This window comes from Colias philodice, chromosome 20, assembly GCF_061535455.1.
Source record: "Colias philodice isolate Cphi_HAF_F1 chromosome 20, ilColPhil1 Martin Lab GWU primary, whole genome shotgun sequence".
NCBI classification, from domain to species: Eukaryota; Metazoa; Arthropoda; class Insecta; order Lepidoptera; family Pieridae; genus Colias; species Colias philodice.
The window spans coordinates 3,459,946-3,481,172 of record NC_143105.1 but is presented as its reverse complement, the minus strand read 5'-3'; the positions used below and the strand labels follow the sequence as shown (position 1 = coordinate 3,481,172).

The 21,227-nt window shown below is 34.9% G+C and overlaps 2 protein-coding genes and 1 long non-coding RNA gene across 6 annotated transcripts in view; 1 reads left to right on the top strand and 2 right to left on the bottom strand.

Moving 5' to 3' along the window:
- LOC149479341 (uncharacterized) overlaps nt 1–21,227 on the bottom strand; it is a 381,306-nt gene that overhangs the window by 274,341 nt on the left and 85,738 nt on the right. The window lies entirely within an intron of this gene.
- Nucleotides 1–21,227, top strand: part of pyd (zonula occludens-like protein polychaetoid) — a 100,610-nt gene that overhangs the window by 26,183 nt on the left and 53,200 nt on the right. For 3 of the 4 annotated variants that reach the window (XR_016317206.1, XM_089707907.1, XM_089707906.1), the window contains exon 3: nt 12,282–12,423. Coding sequence is in view for 3 of the 4 variants with exons in the window: in XM_089707907.1 (XP_089564033.1) it covers nt 12,282–12,423 (142 nt within the window). In the remaining variant the exon portion in view is untranslated. Of the gene's footprint in view, nt 1–12,281; nt 12,424–15,972; nt 16,524–21,227 lie in introns of those variants that run through there. The other variant, XM_089707908.1, reaches the window with a different exon arrangement.
- On the bottom strand, nt 12,926–14,901 carry LOC149479349 (thioredoxin domain-containing protein 12-like). Its single transcript, XM_089707972.1, has 3 exons — nt 14,439–14,901; nt 13,247–13,398; nt 12,926–12,993 (listed from the first exon to the last, which is right to left on the bottom strand). Exons 1-2 carry the CDS (start codon nt 14,768–14,770, stop codon nt 13,257–13,259), a joined length of 474 nt encoding a protein of 157 aa, XP_089564098.1. The 5' UTR covers nt 14,771–14,901; the 3' UTR covers nt 12,926–12,993; nt 13,247–13,256.

The window sequence follows — 21,227 nt, the reverse complement described above, 5'->3', positions numbered from 1 at the left end:
GTTTCCAGAATGACATGAGCCGGCGCCAGTTAAAAATAAAAACAATACTTATGTCGCTGTCATTCACTCATTAGGTATTTAGTCTCGTATTTAGTTCATTAATTTTCGAATGGCTATCGAATTCGAAATTTAAAATATATGTTTTTTTTTACAATTTGCCAGTTGCCAGTTGTATCCGCTTCAGTCAGTCGACAGTCGTGGAAGTTGATAGGTAATAAAAAAATAATGTATGTAAATTGGGAATCTGTGCAATAAAAAGTTGAATTTATGTTGTTCTATATTCTATATCCTCATCAATGACTATGTATGTCATATTAAAATTGGTTTAGTCCACAGGTTTAGTCGTTCTATATATTAGCCCAGGCACAAAGAAAAAAGAAATGAAAGGTTTGATAGTTTGAATTGGTCACTAACGTTCAAAATATCGTGCGAGGACCTATAATCAGAAACAAAAAAAATACAGAAATAAATGTGGAGTTAATACTTTTAATTTTTGTAATATAGGTAACGTAGGTAATTATATTATATTAGGTAAACTATTTTCGTCATTCCGATCGAGATCTGGGCAGGATGTTTATAAAACATTTATTACAATTATATCATTTATACCAAAATACACGAAATTCAACCTTATCTCACTAAAAATAATGTACAATCATGTGTCAATTCTTTTTTCAATTGGGACTGGTATATACAGTTTAGGAAATCTTATTATACCATGTTCCTTGAGAAAGTGATCGATAATGCTGCATCAGATTGATTTTCCTTTAGTTCTCTTTAGTTATGAACTTATCAGAATTCGTTCAGCGTTTCAGGCGTGAAAGCATTAGCGGCAGACATAGACGTAGTCGAAGCTACATCTAATTTTGCTTTTTAGCGTAAGTAAGTACATTGTAACTTTTAAGTGATGGGGCCAAGATGGGGCTATGTAACACGCAGAACGAAATACCACGATAATATGAATATGCGTAACATATTTTTTTCTACAACGCTATTGTCATTAGTCATTTGTCATATTTCAACTAATAGTAGGATCGTTGCCAAGAAATCGATACTGACAATAGTTTAATGGTTTTCATCAAGGTTTTCATACTACACAATTGACAATAGTCAAGGAACCCTTTTGTGATTGGGTTTTTACTTTTTATGATGTAGGACGACATGTGACGTCATCAGGTTACACTACCAAAATATATTGTGAATTTAATTAAATAATTTAGGCCTTACGGTACTGTTTATTAGAATAATATAGTCTACGATTAAAATAAGTATTTACAAAAAGAGCGAATTTTTTTTGAACTTAAGTTAAAATTAAACGGTATAGAGAAAGATCTAATTTAAGTAAAACATAAAAGAAAAACACTCAATTATCTTAATTCTATTATTGTAGCTACTCGTGAACTCCTATGCGTGGATAATTTCCCTTTGCACGCTATAAAAAGATCATCATTTTAATTTGAGTTCAGTTACTTTGTTCGCTCAGTCAATTTACTATTTTCTACTCAGAGCTTATTACGGTCCCGTTATCAAAAACATCACGACAATACAAACAAAAATAACACCAAATAAAGAATATTTAAATTATAGGCCATCTGGATATTAGAAGATCACGTAGTAGTTAGTAATACTTGAGATTACTAAGCTCATATTATAGTTATAACCAAGGAATATTTAACTTAAGATTAGAATAATTGGATGACTTATTATGATTCTTCAATAAATTTTCATATTTCCCCTATCAATACTGCACCAATAAGTGAAGAAAAACATCGTGATTTTTCTTTCAGTAGGCCTTACGTTGTATCATAGTATGTTCTATGGAGTACCTAGCTAAGCTGAAGAGTTTGTTTGTTTGAACGCGCTAATCTCAGGAACTACTGGTCCGATTTGAAAAATTCTTTCGGTGTTAGATATCCCATTTATCGAGGAAGATTATAGGCTATATTTTATATTATATCATTGTTAGATACGTAGTAGGGAACAAGTGAAACACTTAACGGCTCGATTCGCACTGCTTTAATTTATAACTTGAACACAGGCGCGGACGCAGCCACGCACACATATACAAACTAAGTATACAACATTCCTCCCCCTATTATAATAATAAATTAGTAAAAAGATACAAAATTAACAGAAAAACCCTCCACCCTTATGTTTCTGCTTCATGGAACTCATCTTCCATATCACCAACATCCCTCACTTCCATTTGCCCCTCCTGAGCCCTCTCATCACCACCGTCCAACGTATCTGGTGGAAGATAGCATGGCACGTAGAATTCTGCTCTGCGTCCTCTCACGTGATGCGGTGCCTGGCTGGTAGGCGACACACACGATCGCGACGATGACGACGGTGACGGAAGTGTGGGTGGAGGTTCACGCAGGTCAGCGCTTGGACTGTCCCTGATATCCCATTGATTGTTACTTAGACCCTTATACCGTAACAACTGATTAACATGCCTCTTTATTGTTTCTAAACTGTCGATATCTCTTATAATATACGTAACCTTTCCTAACCGTCTTTGAACAATACCTTTCTTCCATGAATATTTGGATTTATTTTCAAATTTTTTGTATAACACAATATCGTTCTTTTTAAAATCAATTATATGTTTATCGTTTCGTTCCTTAGACTGCATACACTGACGATTATCATTATAAAGGTTAGACAGAGATGGTGACAAGGGTAACGAAGACTTTGGATGAATTAAATCTAAACGAGATCTTAACTTACGTCCAAATACTTTCTGAGCTGGGGATAACCCTGTAGAAGTATGAACAGAGTTGCGGTAATCCATGAGATACTTAAGCAAATTTAACGACGTATCTCTAATGTTATTTCCCGACAATAAGCAAGATTTTAATCCCTTTTTAACTATTTTAACAAAACTTTCCGCCTGGCCATTACTCGGCGGATGATACACAGGTGACGTCACATGAGAAATTCCGTTTAACTTGCAAAACGATTGGAATTCTTTAGAACAAAAAGCTGTGCCGTTATCGCTAACTATCGAACATGGAACTCCGAACCTAGATGAAAACTCACAAATATTTTTTATAACGGCGGCTGAAGATGTAGCAGTTTTCATGTTATAAACTTCAAGCCACTTTGTGTGTGCGTCAACGACTACCAAATAAACACATCCTTTAATAGGACCTTATAGCGGCAGTACACATGGGGCCAAGGCGTTGGGCCAACGTGTTGGGAAAAAATGAAGGATACCAAGATTCCTGTTCACACATTGGCTTACTGATCATTCTGCATTGGCGCTTCAAAGATGGACGTAGTCCGTAGAAGTTCTTGCAGCCGCGGCAATTTATTTATATACAGTGCGTTTAATTATTACGTACATGTGCATCAATAACAATGAGTGTACTCTGCCGTCTGCGATGATACCATTTTCCAATCTCTATTGTCCTTTTTTTATATCTGTATAAATAAAACATTATTATGTTTAGATTTTTTCAAATGTTTAAAATGTGTACATTTTAGGTACATTTAATTTCATTTTAACTACCTATAAAACGAAACTTTAAAGATTAGATTTTAGATATTATTATATTAAATGATAATATTATTTATGTAATAAAGCACAATTTGATCAAAATCATGCTCATTGTATATTGTTATTTAATTTTTAAGAACAAGTAACTTTTTAATACTATTTTACTCATTTTATAAATATATTCATTTTTTTATCGCATTGTATGAAAGTGAGATAAGAAAAACATCTAGAATAATATAATTAATAGAAAATAGAACATCTAATTTTTTGAGTCATATGGTTTTATTTTTGTGTAGTTCATGCCGTGGATTCCAAATTATTCCTTCATGTCGATACAATTCTACGAATTGTAAAACCTCGGCGCCGCCATCGCTATCGGAACATGGTTAAACGTAAATTTCATTGACGCGCAACGATACTGTCTCCGCTGACGAGTAACAACAAACTGAACAAGACACCAACGTGTGAACGCTGTTTGTGGAGCGCGCCAAGATCCTTTGATGTGTGCACAAAAAACCGACAACATTCGGTTGGCCTGCCAATATTGGCGCCAACTAGGCTAATGAAGCCAACATACCGCCAAGTAGCTCTCTACACGTTGGCCCAACCCGTTGGCCCAACACGTTGGCCCAATGTGTACTGCCACCATAAAAAATCTATGTGTATTCTTTCAAACGGATGCGACGGGTACTCCCAAGCGACGACCGGAGCGCGGGGGGGTGAGGGACGTAATTGTATACACACTTCGCATGAACCTATCATTGACTCAATAGCTCGGTCAATACCGGGAAACCAAAATCTAGAACGGGCCTCAGCTTTGGTTTTAACTATTCCCAAATGAGAAATATGTAATTCATTTAAAATTGTCGAATGCAAGCTTACTGGTAAAACAACTTTATGACCCCTCATAACGCAACCGTTTTCGTATGACAGCTGATTCCTACATAAATAAAACGGTTTTAACTGTATATCGGCTACTTTCGGAGGCCATCCATTTAAAATATAAAAAATCACTCGAGCTAAAACCTCATCACGTTTAGTTTCCGATCGCAACTTGTTTAAGGTAACCGGCATACTTCCCTCGACGACAAAACAAACATATGTTGCCCGATCGTACGCCACCTCGCAATCACAACACCTACACTGTTCGGTACACGCGCACTCGTGCGCTTCGCGTTGCACGCTCGCCCGTGAGAGATAATCCGCGCTGTTATCAGCGCTCCGAATGTATTCTATTTTATAATTATAACTACTTAGGAATAATGCGTACCGTTGCAGTCTATTCGCCGATAATTCAGGTATACCTTTATGCGGGCCAAAAATTGTAATTAAGGGTTTATGGTCTGTACGTAAAATAAATGGTACTGTTCTACCGTATAGATATTGATGGAAACGACGAACTCCGTAAACAATAGCGGTTGCTTCCTTTTGTATCTGAGCGTAGTGCTTCTCCGCGGAATTTAAAGTACGTGACACGAAAGAAATAGGCCTTTCGATTCCCGACGATTCTAGCTGAGAAAGAATCGCGCCGAGCCCAGTGGGCGACGCGTCTACAGTCAAAATTAATTGTGCGGTCGGGTCGAAATGTGCTAAAACTTGCTCAGATGTCATTAAACTTTTAATATTGTTAAAGGCTTCGTCCTGGACTTCTCCCCATTCCCATTTACAATTTTTTTTTAACAAATCGTACAGCGGAGTTAACACGGTAGATGCATTCGGAACAAAATTCCTATAATAATTTATTAACCCTAAAAACGACTGCAATTCATTTACATTTTTTGGAATCGGAGCTTCTAACATTGCCCTGACTTTCTCTGGCTCTTTCCTTAATCCGTCCTTAGAAATTATGTAACCTAAATAGCGCACTTCGTTTTGAAAAAAATTACATTTTTCTTTCTGCAAGGATAGGCCGGCGTCCTGTAGACGTTTCAGGACGGCGTTCAACCTTACCATATGTTCCTCCTTGTCCTTTCCTGTTATAAGTATGTCATCCAATAGACACAATACTCCATCGATTCCCGACAGCACCACTTCCATTGCGCGCTGAAAAATAGACGGCGCGCTAGCTAATCCAAATACTAGGCGTGTAAAACGAAATAATCCGCGGTTAGTATTGATGGTAGTGACGTTTTTTGAATCATCTTCTAATAAAAATTGATTGTAGGCCATCGAAAGATCTAGCTTACTAAACTGTTGACCCCCATGAATGCGTGAAAATAATTCACTAGTGGTTGGAAGCGGATATTTCTCGACCACTAATTGTTTGTTAATAGTTCCAGAGTAATCGGCACACAAACGCACAGAACCATCACGTTTAAGCACCGGTACGATAGGTGAAGCGTAATCGGAATATTCAACAGACTCTAAAATACCTAATTCCAACAACCTATCAATTTCTCTGTTTACTTTTTCACGCAATGCAAACGCCACCGGGCGCGCCTTACAAAAAATTGGTTTTACATTATCTTTTAATACTAACTTAACCTTATATTTATTAAATGTACCAAGTTTATCTGAAAATAGTTCAGCATACTGTTGTTGTAATTTTTTTACTAGTAATTCGGAATCTTCGCAATAATTTACAGGGACTAATTGCAATTTAAAATTTGAAATAAAATCCCTACCCAACAGCGGAGGTCCCCCATCGCGCACGACATATAAAGTTATAACGTGCTTTTGATTTGCATAGCATAATGGTAAACTAAACGTACCTAAACAAATAATTTTCATACCATTATAGGTTATTAGCTGCTTGTTCGTACTAGATAAGGGCACGTCTTTAAAATTGATTTTATAAAAGTGTTCCGATATCACAGATACAGTAGACCCGCTGTCTATTTGAAATTTAAATGGAACATTCCTAATTAATACAGTTTCTACCATAGGTCGCCCCCTGAACGAGCGTATATAAAAAAGCTTACCGTCATCATCCACGTTATCCTCACCCTTATCACCACCATCCGACATTACATAATTGACTTTGGTGCACATTTTACGTAAATGACCCTTCACATGGCATTTCCTACATACATAATTAGCAAACCTACAGTCCGACGATTTATGATTTGTAAACCCACACACACTGCACTTCACTTTCTTTTTTTCACTCGAAATTTTGTAAAACTCATCGACTACGGTAGCCGCCGAGGGTGCCTCGCGCGCCGCCGCCACTGCGGAGCGCGCGCGGCTCAGGTTCTCCGCCAGCTCCACGACCTTGGCCAGAGTAAGGTCAGACGGATCCTTCGTGTACAACTCCTCCTTTTCGCGTCCCGGTTGCATGCCCATTATAAACTTGTCACGCAACGCCTCTTCCACGTTGAGAAAGCCACACCTTGCTGTCAAGCCACGTAATCTAGCGGCCCATTGCGAATAAGATTCACCCGTCATTTGCACGGCCGAATAAAAGTTATGACGGTCACCAAACCCAACACTTTTGGGCGTGAAATGCGTGTCCAACAAAGCCAATAACTCATCGTATGGCACATCGTCGATATCCTTCGGTAAGACCACTTCTGTTGCTAATTTGTAGGTTTCTTCAGTGAGTGCGCTGAGCAATATCGCCTTCCTCTTCTTGCCCCCCGTATCAGAACGGTCGGAGATCTCATTTGCAATGAAATATTGCTTAATACGACCTTTATAAGTTTTCCACGTTTGTGTGTTGTGGTCAAAACTATTTAGAATTCCGTATTGCACGTTCGTACTCGACATTTTACGCTGCTATTCTTATTAGGTAATTCGTAACGTCGCGTGGGTATATCGTCGCCACTGTTAGATACGTAGTAGGGAACAAGTGAAACACTTAACGGCTCGATTCGCACTGCTTTAATTTATAACTTGAACACAGGCGCGGACGCAGCCACGCACACATATACAAACTAAGTATACAACAATCATCACGCTAAGATACGCTTACAATTTAGTAGAACTTATGTAAGTACCTAACTATTATTAGTAATCTTCTTATATATAAAAATGAATCGCAAAATGTGTTGGTAAGCGCATAACTCGAGAACGGCTGAACCGATTTCGATAATTCTTTTTTTATTATATTCCTTGAAGTACGAGGATGGTTCTTATGTAGAGAAAACGTAAACATGTACCACGGGCGAAGCCGGGGCGGACCGCTAGTCTTTAATAATATCGTTTTCCGACATGTCACATATAGTAAACTACGCTTAGCCTAAAAATGATCGAGATAGTTAATTTATTAGCACAGATTATAAATCGTACGTAAGTGTTATTTTATTGATAAACTGTTAAACGTTAAATACATCGTGAAACCTGGAACAGTAACCTCATAAAGTGAATTCGTAAACATCATAAACTTGTTTTAAACAAACTTTAAAAGGTTTAATCGTGTGCTGAAAATTTACTCTTTTTAATGAGTGAAAACGTATACATATATGGATAAATTTTATAAGTAGATGTTATATTTTTGGTGTTTTGGATAATCTCGAAGAGGTCAAAATTATTTATTGTAAACCGAATATATTTATGTAACTAGGTGTGTTCTGTTAAAAAAATTAAAGTATGCTAGACTTCTTAACTAACAACAATATTTGTTATTCGTATGCACATTGGCCATTTAATTCTTGTAAAACAACAATTTTTAATAAAAAATGCACTAGGTACCTGGAAACAGCACTTTAACATGCTTTAAACTTGAATCATTTCAAAATAAAACCGGCCAAGTGCGAGTTGGACTTTCGTACGATGCGGGTTCCGTACTATGTATGTAGGTATATATTTTTTGTTAAAAATTATATAATTATATATTGAAATACTTCATTTGTGAAAATTTCGGCTTTCTAGCTACCACGGTTTATGAGATACAGCCTGGAGACAGACAGACAGACAACGAAGTCTCAATAATAGAATGCGGTACGGAACCCTAAAAAAAGGGGCAAATGAATACGAACATCAACAGAAGCGTCAAGTATTGTAAAACAAATATTCCGCCTACACTTTCACACTAAAAGGTATAGTGTGGGTGGACCAGGCTCATGCGTGGGGTCTAAGGTCTGTATTAATTACCTACTACTAGGAAATCATTCTACATCGATGAAACAAGGATTAAAAACATCACAAAATAATAATTAATTCTAATGGTAAGTCAAAATTAAAAAATATGCATAATTAATTTAATAAGTACGATTTTTTATGGTAAGCATATGGTTTTCATTAGGTAAGCATAATACAAGTACCAAAAACTGACGAGGAAAATACATAGTATCGTTGTGAGCCCTTACGTTTTAATTGTATAATATGTCTTACCAAAAGTCCCATAAAAATCAAACCTGGAATAAAAGTCTCAAGAACAAAGCAAAAGTGTGTTAAATAAACAAATTTAGAACCTCCAGACTATTTGACAAATTCCATACTATTTTAACAAAACATATTTCTTCCATGATCTAATTCAAACACATCGAAACAAAGAAATAAGCGAAGATAGGATAGTTCAGACGATGTGTCACTTATTCTAAATAGCTGTAGTGTTTGAATACAAATAAAACTGAATATATTCAATGAGAAGTAGAACAAGCATTATAAGGTTTCTTTACATGTATACTCGTACGGCGTAACCTTGTCCTATAGTATTAACTGTGTGGTTTTTAGAGAACGCACACATTTTTTTTTAAATTTATTTAAAATCCTATTATAAAACTTGACACGTCGTTACGTCATACGTGCCGTTGCATTGCCCGCTGTTAACAGAAATTAAAAAGAAAAGAATATCCTTAACAACATGAATAACGTAACATTCTGAATAACGTTAGATTTTATTCCAATTGCCCAAATTTTTAGTTGGAATGTTTTAGTAGGAGGTTGTCCATTATAAATAAATTAATCATTTCTCTATATTATGATATTCGTATAGGTATAGGTACGTTATCCTTTATTATTACACGATTAAAATTAAAAACATAAATGGTTGTTTAAAAGTGCGAATAAAACGTATACTAACGCCACAGTATTACCATTATTTCCTACAGTAGTGCGACGAATGTACTTGTGCAGAGAAACGGAGGGGAACTGGCGGGGGTCGGGCGACGCGGGCCGCGTAAAGCAAACACGCTTAGTTTGCTTTACCTAGCGCGAAAGGATGACGCAGTCGTATTTTTTGTGTAATAATTTTATTATACATAGGTACTTACATATTCTATTATGGCGCGCACAAACTGTTCGGTTTACGGATGTAAATCTACATTGAAATCCCAGAAGGAAACAATATTTCAGAAAGATTGTATTAATTGTATCTGTTGAATTAAAATCAAAGCTATGTATATGTTGTCCTCATTATTTTCTAATCAGATTGTACATCCCAATGCGAATGCATTACTTAGTTAAATGTTATAATATACAATTAAGAACATCCAAAAATAAAGTGTCCACGTAAATAATATTTAGCAGTGCAATATCTGTAATTATATATTTATGAACAAATAATTACATCAGATTTAATACTCGCAATTATTTTGAATGTACATATGAATAAAGATTTCATCATAATATTAATAATCACAATTGTTTTATTTCCCATTTGTTGCAACCCTAGCGTATTTTCGTGTGGCAGCGTAATTACCTACGCTGGCGGCGGCATCGCGCGACATCAAAGGCGATTCCTTACTGTAGGAAATAATGGTAATACTGTGCTAACGCATATCATTAGACCGCGCGCTCCTGTATTCCACCGCCGTGCGCGCTTTTAGCAACTTTTCAAATTAAATATTTATCTCACACCGTAAAGAATACAGGGTGTTTCGTTCCACAGATCAATGTGCAATTACTTGAACCACAGAATAAAAATACTAGATAAAAAAAAAATTCTTGAACGCCGGCTTTGTGAGTCATGTTGAGAAAAAAGTGAGGAATGTGCGTGCCGTCACGTTTTGTCGGGATAGACGAGAGATGTAAGGACAGAAACGAAGCTAAATTGTCTGTAGGGATAACGTGTGAAAGTTGTGAGGATCGTCAAAATGGTTTTGATTTGATGGCATTATAGATTATAGACTGGTTATTTCAATCTTAATAAAATTCAATCTTATTAAAATCGTGATCTAAAATAAATTATATACAATGTATACAATATTATAAGGCAGCAGTAAAGCAGTTTCATGGTAGGTATATTTTGAGCACATTGTGATTGCGAAAGCAGAAATCTTTAATCTTTATCTTTCTTAGTATTAGAAGTAATACGGTGGACTAAATTAGTAAAAAGTTAAAGACATATCAACGAACTAAATAGCACTCCCCGCTATCTTATCAAAAACGTCGCTGAATCTAATTGTTTGCACGCACCCGAATTACAGTTTAGTCTACGCATGAACCAGATTAATGCAGTGGTAATTTAGATAATATTTGGACGTGTTAGCCGGCTACTATTTTCTAAAAAAGTGATAAAAAAAATGTGAAAAACGAAAATTAAAATTCGAACGTGATTCGAACCGTAAACATTCGAACTTTGAAAAGAGTGCATTTAAAAACACGCTGAAAAGAATACCATTCAAAATCCGAACGAACTTATGAAACTTAAAAACGGCGGTAAAGTTCCAAAAAAAAAAAAACAGTGGAATGAGAATTTTTTGAATCCGCAATGCCGTCTGCTCTGGATATCGATCCGTTCAGCCAGCCGGAGTGGAGTGACTCCAGCGATTCCACGGAGCCAGCCCCGCTGCCGCAGCTCGGGTACTTCGTGCCCGTGAGATGCAGGTGCGATAGATCGAGCCGCCACGTGTGTCGGAGAAACAAAAGGTATGAGTATAACGGGAAACATAGGAAGATTTGAATTTTGAACTGTTTTTGTCCTTAACGTCACAACTCACAACATTTGGAGTATTCGTATTATCACAGACTAATAATAATATACTACGTATACAAGTATTATTAAAGAAGGCATTATTCTACACTTAATACTTATCCTTTGCACACTATTCTACACTTGAAGTGCCCTAATAGTGTGAAAAGTATCTTGAATCTACATATTATAGTTATTTGTACCAATTTTATTCAATATCTTGTACGCTATCAGTTATCAATTAGGTGTTTATAGTTATCTTTCTTTGTTTGTAAATAATAATAACAATACAAAATATTATATGATGCTATAAAATAGATTTAATTACGTGTTCACGTTGACTTTACCATCAATCAAACATGTCATTGAAATGATATTTTGTAGGGAAAAACTTATTACACGTGTAGCCAGCGCTGTATTTATTATTTAAGCTCAATTAAGTCTCAACTCATCTAACTCTGTCATAAATAAAATATGCATGGTTTTAAAGTTGTGTCTTGTGTCAAATTTGGTAACTGTATTAGCTGGGCTCCGGGCATCGCATATCGGTGCTAAAAAACATAATTTATTACAACCTATATCTGCGATTACAGTAATACATGATATAAGTTACAACTTCGTTTTCAATTATGCGTTTTGTTTTCTTGAGCTATGTTAACTATGAAGCATCATGGTTAAAGAGACATCTTATAGCAGACAACACAACGTCCTCAGACAACATAAAACTCGAAATTTTTGTGAATCCTAAATTTCACCATCGTGACACGGGAGTTACATATGCATATCCTGAATCCGTATCAAAGTCAGACTACACAGCGCGACCACGCGTAGACCCCGTATCAAAAGTTATCCAGCTAAAGCTAAAGTATATAGGGATTCCATTTTTATGCATTGAGATTTGTCAAGACAGGTAAACTACACCCACCCATATCCTTGTAAAACTGATCACAAACATTCCATCTCTAAAATCTAAATTGTCCACAGAGAATCTCCCCGCTCCCGCCGCTCGGTATCGCAATGTTCCTGCAACAGCATATCTCGCCGGTCCTCCGCTGCCGCGTCCCCGGTGGCGCTGCCGCCGCTCAACAACACCATGGAGATGTATGTGGAGCCCGTGGTTGAGGATGTGAGTAGTGTTTTGTTATTTTTAAGCTATTGCATTGCTTCTATCGCGGGCCTTGAGCGCGGGGATCTAATCGAGAAATTCCGTAACGAAAAAACCTCACGCTCCCCACTCCGACGGGCTCGGAGGTGTGGCTTGAAGGCATAGCATGCAATAGCTTTACCGCGGCAGTCCCCGAGTGCCACACGTCTTTTTCACAGGGGACATGATTCCCCCCCCCCCCAAATCGTATTAGGTCAAATTGAAAAATGTTCTTACCTTACCTTCCCTTTCACACCTAACTTGGCAAGTTGGTGTGAAAGGGATGTGGGATGATTATGTGGAAAAAAAAAAAAAATCTCCAGTGTATTACCTCTAGATATAAGCTTCTTGGTCGTAGGTATGTATCGATGACATTAGTAATCTATATTCGATACTTCAGAATAGTACCTACCCTAAAATATGTTATTATATTTCGAAGAAAAATCTCAAGTATACGAGACATAAGAACAGAAAGAGACAGAGAATGTGAAAATTGATTTATTGAAGATCAAACTCATCAATTTACAATGTCCAACGGGTTACATGTCGACTCTGAAAACAAACATTAAACTTGTTAGTACATATTACTATATTATGTGTAAAATTTTAGATGAAAATATAGACATCAATCTAACCGTGGATTTTAATGATCCAGACTTTCAAATTTCTTTCGAAAAGAGTTTTGTTTCCGAAGTTAGGTAAGTATTTAATGTATCTAATGAAGCTTTAAACAAAAACACTTCATATGATCCTATAGCTTCAAAGTAACATACAACAATTACTATATTCACAATTCCATACGTACATAAATCTGTTCAATTTTTGTACTTGTCGATAACCTTTCTCATGGACTTGGCTATTTGTTCCGGCCGGCTGTAGAAGTATTTGTGCTGGCTGCTCCCATCCTCATTGTATATGTCACGGTCCACTGAGCCCTTTGGCGACATGAAGAGTATCCTGTGGACATTATTTATTTATATACGAGGCTTGTCTAAAACCTAGTAAATACGTAAACCTTCCTCTTGAATCACTTTATCTATTAAAAAATCAACATCAAAATCCGTTGTCCTTTTAAAAATATTTTAAATCGCACGCAAAATAGGGTTAAAAGGTACATGTTCGTGACATCTTAATTGCTGCTAGTATTCCTAAATTATATTGAAACAGTTAAATTGAAATTCTGAAGTAGCAATCTGGATAAAATAAATCGAAACGTCTTTCTTCTACCGCAGTCAAGTCTTGGACCTGCATAAACCTGAGTAGTTCTACAATCTATGCACTGTTTCCAGTTTATGTAAGATATGCCACGCTGCCTATTGAAAAGTTTATTAAAAATTTTAACAAGCATCATACATTATTAATTATTCTAAATAACCAAAATTATGTTAATTTATATTAAAGTTTTAGTGAATAAATTTATAATCTTAAGAATATAATAACTATAATCTCTAAAGACCAACACTAGTCTATCGCACTGGAGTGGTTAAAAACATCTCTAAATTTAACTACTTTCGCATTTACTTTACTTTCGCAGTTATAAGTAGGATAGTAGGTAATAGGATTTGAGGGATTATTTTTTAAGATTAGTAACAATTGCAACTGTCGTAAACAAACGCTGACGAGTAAGTGCTTTCAATGCATGCAAATAATATTAACATAATCTAGAACAAAGGCTATACTAGAATTAAGGAGTTTGCTATTTGTTTTGTCTATTCTTGAATAAACTTATTTCTCGTGCACAAAACATAGCAAGAATTAGACCGTAACAAAGGGATAGAAAACATAATAGTTACCTACATATTATAATAAACACTTTTTCTGTTGACTCTTGTTTCTATTGTAAGTAAATATTATAATTTAGCGTCTAATCAGCATACAAAATATCTCTCGGTAAATAAATCGAGTTGCGAATAATTATTATTTTATTGTTACCTCCCGTAGTGGCCTATGAGATTTCCTAACACATACCTATAAGTTTAAAAATATCAATTAATTACCGGGGTATATAATTTCCATCAGGCTGAAAAGCATTACTGGTTGGCTCTTCATCATCAACCAAATTAACCATCACGAGGTGTTTGCTCAAATCCTGGATCTCAACTGAGCTAGCGAACTTCGGCTTTAGATTTTTACACGCTGTACACCAAGACTTGTGGATTATTACCATTACTGGTTTCTTATGCTGTGCTGCTATTTGTAAACCAGAAGTTAGGGATCCCGCCCAAACGAAATTCGACCCAAAACCGTGATCTTTCCCGCTCATGGACGCACATGATGCACTGTTGAAAAGGAACGCTATGAACGCCCTTGCTATGTTACCTGTGGCCATTTTCTCAATTTAAGCACGACTAGATGTTCTGTCGTGCTAATTATTATTACATTTTAAATATTTTATCATCTTCAGATAGCCATTTTGATTGTTTTGTTGACTGACATCTGCGATGGGACGTTATTTTGTCATTAAACTATGTGGCTGTTTTACTGCCATCTAGCGGGCGATGGATGAACTTCGTGTTACCATAGACATCTCAAATCAAGGCTGTATTCAAAAATATTTAACAGATGGCACTGTTGTTGAGTTTAGAAATTTCGTACGTTTGCTATTTTGAAATACATTACGTTTTAAATTTTTTATTGATAAACAATATATTCTAAGCTGATGCTGATTTTTAAATATTATCCTTTTATTATAAAAAATACCATAATATTATGTTATTATCTTATTTATGGATATATTTATCTACCCATTTATTTTTGTCCATTTTATTAATTTATTTTGCATATAAAAATTGTCAATTTTTTAAGTAATTTAATGTAGGTAACATTGCGAAATACCAACAAGTTATTTTATATTCATTACGATAACATTATTATATCCTTAGGTCAGGATATCCTATAAAGTACCCACAATTATTTACTACTAGTGGTCCGCCCCGGCTTCGCCCGTGGTACATGTTTACGTTTTCTCTACACTTATGTAGATAGACTTATGTATTTTCGTACTTCAAGGAAAATAATAAAAAAAGAATTATCGAAATCGGTTCAGCCGTTCTCGAGTTATGCGCTTACCAACACATTTTGCGATTCATTTTTATATAATATAAGATTACATGTATGTATTAAATATCACAATATCTGGCCACAAGAAATGTATTTAAATGTACAGGTATTTAAGTATTCCATTTTATAATTTATTCAATTAATTCAATTAACCAGATTAAAGTAATAGGAGCACATAGGAGTCTGTTCTTATTAAATGATATACGTATCAATTATTTCAATTCATTGTTCACTAACCATATCAATGTGTTTGTCTAAAAAAAAGCTTGCTGTAATATTAACAGTAAAGTTAATCAATCGAGATAATATGCCAATTGAACCATGATTAATTACCTAACACATGTTTAAGTACCTAATATAGACTTTAAATCAACTCATGTGTTAAATGAACCAATGACAAACTTTTTAAAACTATCCAAGTGTGTCTGCGCGTATTTACCCGTGCGTGTGCATGTTTTTCTCTCATTTTCAAATACATAGCAATGCCGATACGTCTCGCTCCATGTACCTTATTGGAAAAAGCAGATAAACTATGATAATTACATGTAACGTGGACAATGTCTGCTCTAACACGCATAAACTGGACGCACATCTGTACACCCGCACGCCTAAACATTATCAATAACGGGGTGCTAAAGATTTAAATATTACGAAAATATTTATCATTTAGTAACCTCGTTTGCAATCCCAACCTCGTAGCTTATTTTTATTAAAAAAAATAACGTCTACTTCTTTAATCTGTGGAATCGCGTGTGGCTATAATCTGTGCAGTGAACAATTTTTCGCGCGCTTTCGTGTGAAACTTTTTAAATTGCGTGGCAAGTACAAGTGTTAACAGTGCAATGTTGAACATGTATGGAAGTCAGGGACGTAATCGCAATTTGTATGGCACTATACGATCGTTGGCGCCAAGGGGTACCCCCATAAATACAATGGACCCGTTCACACCTCCATATTTCTACCATATACCGCCACCGCCACAACAATTAAATACATACCCCGGAAGAAAGAGGCGAAAACGGGTAAGCTTGTTATTTTTCCTCTATACACCTGAATAAAAGTATAAAATTATTATTGCACCATGAAATTACATCAAGGTTCACTTTATAAATGTTTGGCAATTACAGGGATCTTATATTATATCATAGCCGTAAAAGAAAGTATTAAATTTTCTGTCACGATGTAGTTGGAGCAAACTTCATCATAACATAGGATTTATCTTTGTCTTGACGGCATTGAAATTTTTATGAATCGGGAAATTGATACACCTGCCTACGTAGGTATACTCCCTTTAGAAAGAGATTACTGCGAGGAAAGTGCGATAAATTGTGATTGTGTTGCACAAACTACAAAATATTGAAAAAAAGGCCCTTTATAACAAGAGAAATTAATGCTAAAATATGTCCTTACAGATTCACATTATATAAGGATCGCAAATTACAGATCGCGATCCGTAAAAATGCCTGTAACAAACATAGATTACCTACACAATCTACATAAATTGTGTATTTATTTTTTAATTTTTCATATGTGCTCTAGTTATTAAGTTGTATGCAGAGGATTTTTGATCGGTAGGTCTCTAAATAATTGTAATAAAAAAATACATGAATGTCTATTTATCCTGGTTTTCAATTAATTTAGATAATGTTGAAATGTGGTTGAAATCATTAGGAATATAGTTTCCTTTGTTGTCGCGACATTGTTTAGAATTGTATATTGATGAAATCAAATCTCTGGGTCATTTGTTTGATAAAATGTTATCAAAGTAACAAATGATCTGGGGGCGTAAACCTACAAAAATTAAGCTATTATTAGAAATGAGTGTGCGTCTTTCATTTCGATCGTTTAATAAATATCACATTATTTATAATCTTAATAATTAGAAATTTCCAAATAATTCAAGGCAGATGATATCCAATCGTTGGATGTACAATTTTCTTCACACGGCCACAGGTATAGAAGACCGTATCTGCATTGTCTAGAAACTTTAAGATAAGACCTAGGTAATGAAAAAATATTATTAAGAAAAACATTTTGCCAATTAAATGTTTCATTTCAGCGTCAATAAAACAATTAAATATTTTTATTTTTCTCATAGTTTCATAGTATGGTTAGGTAAGTGATTCGTCAGTTTTAAAGTGAAGGAACTTTACTATTCTCAAGGATGCTCAGCATACATTTATATTTAAAGTGAAGTGAAGTTCATTTATGATGCATTTTATAATCATTATAACTGACATATTGTGTGAAATTTATTTCCACTGCAAGAGATGAATCTCAGCTCATTTGCATGTAGCTCGACTAATAACGCGGAATAAATTAAAACGCTGATAATAATTTTCAAATAGCTGTAAGAATAACTTTCATACTCACGAAACTGATTTACATTTATTTTGCATGTACCCGCTTCGTGCGATATCTCTCTATAAATACAGACATTAGTTTGTAAGATACAAAAAAGGACGTTGAAAATACAATTACGTCTAATAGTCGTTTAGCAAACATCGCTATTAGATTTTAGGAAAATTCTTCAGGACAATATCAATATTGGTAGCCAATTGGTAGCTTGTGGCAGATGTTTGACAGAACCACTTGATGACTTATCAGTCAATAAGACAAATGGTTTTTTACAATGTCACTTGAATTTTCTCTATAAAAAAAACTAAACTGCAAACTTTTCCTCTTCTGAATAATTGAAAAATCAAGATTTTTTTTTATTTCAATCAAAACTTTATAGAGTTCTATAGTTCGATATTTACTTTCAAAACTTAACCAATTATCCATAAACTGCATTTAAAATTAGTATTTCTTGTAAGTTTTAAGTATACTTGTTCAATGGTAAAAGCATCACTAACCGTTGATTTCCCCAGAGAGAGTATTCCCCTGGTATTTGCACGCTACGTGCGTCGCAACTGAATGGTTACGCATATGTAAACAAATTTGTAGGGTTTGAAAGATAAATTTACGAAAAATTGGGTCGCCTGGACAGTGCATATTTTATGTGTAAATAAGATGTCTGAAACAGGATTTCTGGCCTTGTTAAAGTGGTAATGTAGAAATGTATTGAGCTATTTCCCGGATCACAAATCTATAGATTGTAGAAAATAGACAATCATATAAAATTATTACTTATTAGTTGCTAAAAGTACGAACGAACATTACGAGTAAACAAAGAATCATAAAAATAGGTTCACCCGGTCGAAAGTTAAAAAACAAAAACAAATACAGTCGAATTGAGAAACTATTATCTTGAAGTCGGTTGATAATTCGAATCTCAAAGAACTAGACTTAATTTGATTGCCAATATTCGAATAATATTAAATTTATCACTTTTCGTATAAAATTATATTCTGGACTGTTGAACTGAACGTTGCAGTTGTATGCATATATTTGCAATTAGGTTTGTTAATAGTTTGTGTTGGTCGGAAGTTAAAGCAACGATGATGTAATCATGTCTAGCCAGACCTAGGAAGATATTATTATTTACTGGCGCGCTAGCTATTTCCTTTTAAGTTACGTATGAAAATGTATTACTTTAAAAGGTCTTGATTTTGGGTACATTCATGGACGTTCAGTCTTGCACCAAGTTCCTTGAGAATGATGATGTATATTTCATAGTTATAGAAGTATGGTGCGTTAACAACAATGTACAAAATAAATGCTGCATATTGTACTATCTGTTGTTTTGCAATTGAGTTAAATCCTCAAGTTCTCGTCCTTTAGGCCTAAACATCATCAAAATCTTAATGCAAATATTATTCAGCCTATAATTATAATAATTAAAGCAAAACTGTAATATGAGTAGTATCGATAACAGCCTACTTACCAACCTCATCAAACCCGATCCAAAATCAAATAAAAATCACCACAATTTACATAAAATCAAAATATATTAAGACATTCTTGGGTATCAAACTTAATGAGACATAAAATATTAATTCTCCTTCATACTCCCTACAATATTATCGAGACGAACAGGATTTTTCACTGTCCCTCCGTCATTCCGTTTGTCTTTTGCCTGCATATGCATTGGTTTATTTTGTGGTGTCTCTGGAAATAGGCTTGGGAAGAGACCATAGGAATATCCAAGTAACGCGCCCATGGATGCAACTATAACAGTCATTTTTACAACATCCCGTGCGTCCATTTCAGCTGTATTTCATAGTCCATGTCACAACCATTTCGTACCAACTTTTTCTATAAAGAATGTGAGGTATAAACTTTGGAGAATAATATTTCCGCGACTTCTTCTTTTCTTGCTTATCAAATTTTAAAGTATGTCATCATTACCGTTCAAATTTGGCATGCAATCATGGCTAAATTTATTGAGGTAAGAAAGCACAGAGTATCCTATAATGTTTCTTCACTTTATGATAGATGAGCTCCACGAGCTCGTGATATTAAAGAAGCAATGAAATTATAGGTTTTCAGAGTTACACTGCTTAGAATCACTTGTGGGTCACGTAGTAATGGTATGCTGCTACAACTGTAACAGATACAACTACTGCTTTTAGAATTTGCTCCATTTGCTACCCAGATATAATAATTTCCAAGAATATAATGAGTGGAAACAATAAAATTGAAAAATCTAGGTGGCTGCCTTGTGCCTGCAATGATCTAACATGTGAAAAGAGTGTACACATATAAATATATGTCAGTATTTTTATAATCTGTCATTTCAAGAAATAATTTTTAGATCATCTATTCGTTTTATACGACTATTATATTTTTTGGTTCGATTTTACAATGTTCAATCCTTGCAATGGATAATAAAATCTAATCTCCTTGATGAATCATCGTAAATTCGTATAATATAACCCTGACAATACCCAGAGGACAAAAATAGCAAACCAAATAGCAAAAAATATTGGTTAAAAATTACATACACAGTATTTCGTTTGAGAATTTATTCAGGATTCATTTTTGTTTGAAAAATTTTCGCAATTATTTCTTTCTCGATGGACAAGGATCAATTTTGTTATCTTTTGCTGGCTCCTTAGGGGATTGTGGGGCGCTATATGCAGAACTATTACAGGAATGTTCTTTTATAAACGTCGTATACTTTTCTTGTGGGCTGAATATGCCGTATGAATACATCAAGGATACAACAATACAACCAATAATAATTGTGGTCTTCATCTGTTCGTGTACATCTCTGTGGTGGATACCCTTTATTGAGAGGCGATCGTTTATCATTTTTTCGAAAAGTTTTCTACTGGTCCAATGCCATAAATGGGTGGGTTTGATTCCGGGCTTCATTTTGCTTAGATAGTCTTACACTCACGTCTTACTGGTCGTGGTTGATCATTGTAACTGTTAGCTATTGCAATTTTTATTGTATTGCTTTTATATGAAGACCCTTGGACTACAGGATGGCTTAATGGTTCTTTCTTTTGGTGCCATGTTGACTGCGGTAATTATGGTGGTTTTAGGTGGCCTGAGAAATAAAAATATTTGAGTATTAAAAGTTAATTTTGAAGGGAGTCATAATAAGCTTTTGATATCAAACATAGTCTGGTATGAACAGCACGTAGTGTTGATGATAGTTATCTTGTTAAAAATCACCATTTTATGACTGTCATAAGGTATTTTTAAAGTGCGTGGGAGAATGTTTATCATATTGTTGTAAGATATTTGGCAGTATAAAATTAATAGTCTCAATACTGATTAATATTATAAGCATTGCCACCTGAAAGCAGTAAGAACAAATTGACTCTGATTTCGGA

Excerpts from the sequence above, each read along its gene's own strand:
- LOC149479349 (XM_089707972.1), bottom strand. The coding sequence starts at position 14,770 with ATGGCCACAGGTAACATAGCAAGGGCGTTCATAGCGTTCCTTTTCAAC. Across the intron at positions 13,399-14,438 it reads GATGGAAATTATATACCCCG|GATACTCTTCATGTCGCCAA; the intron begins GTAATTAATTGA and ends TAATGTCCACAG.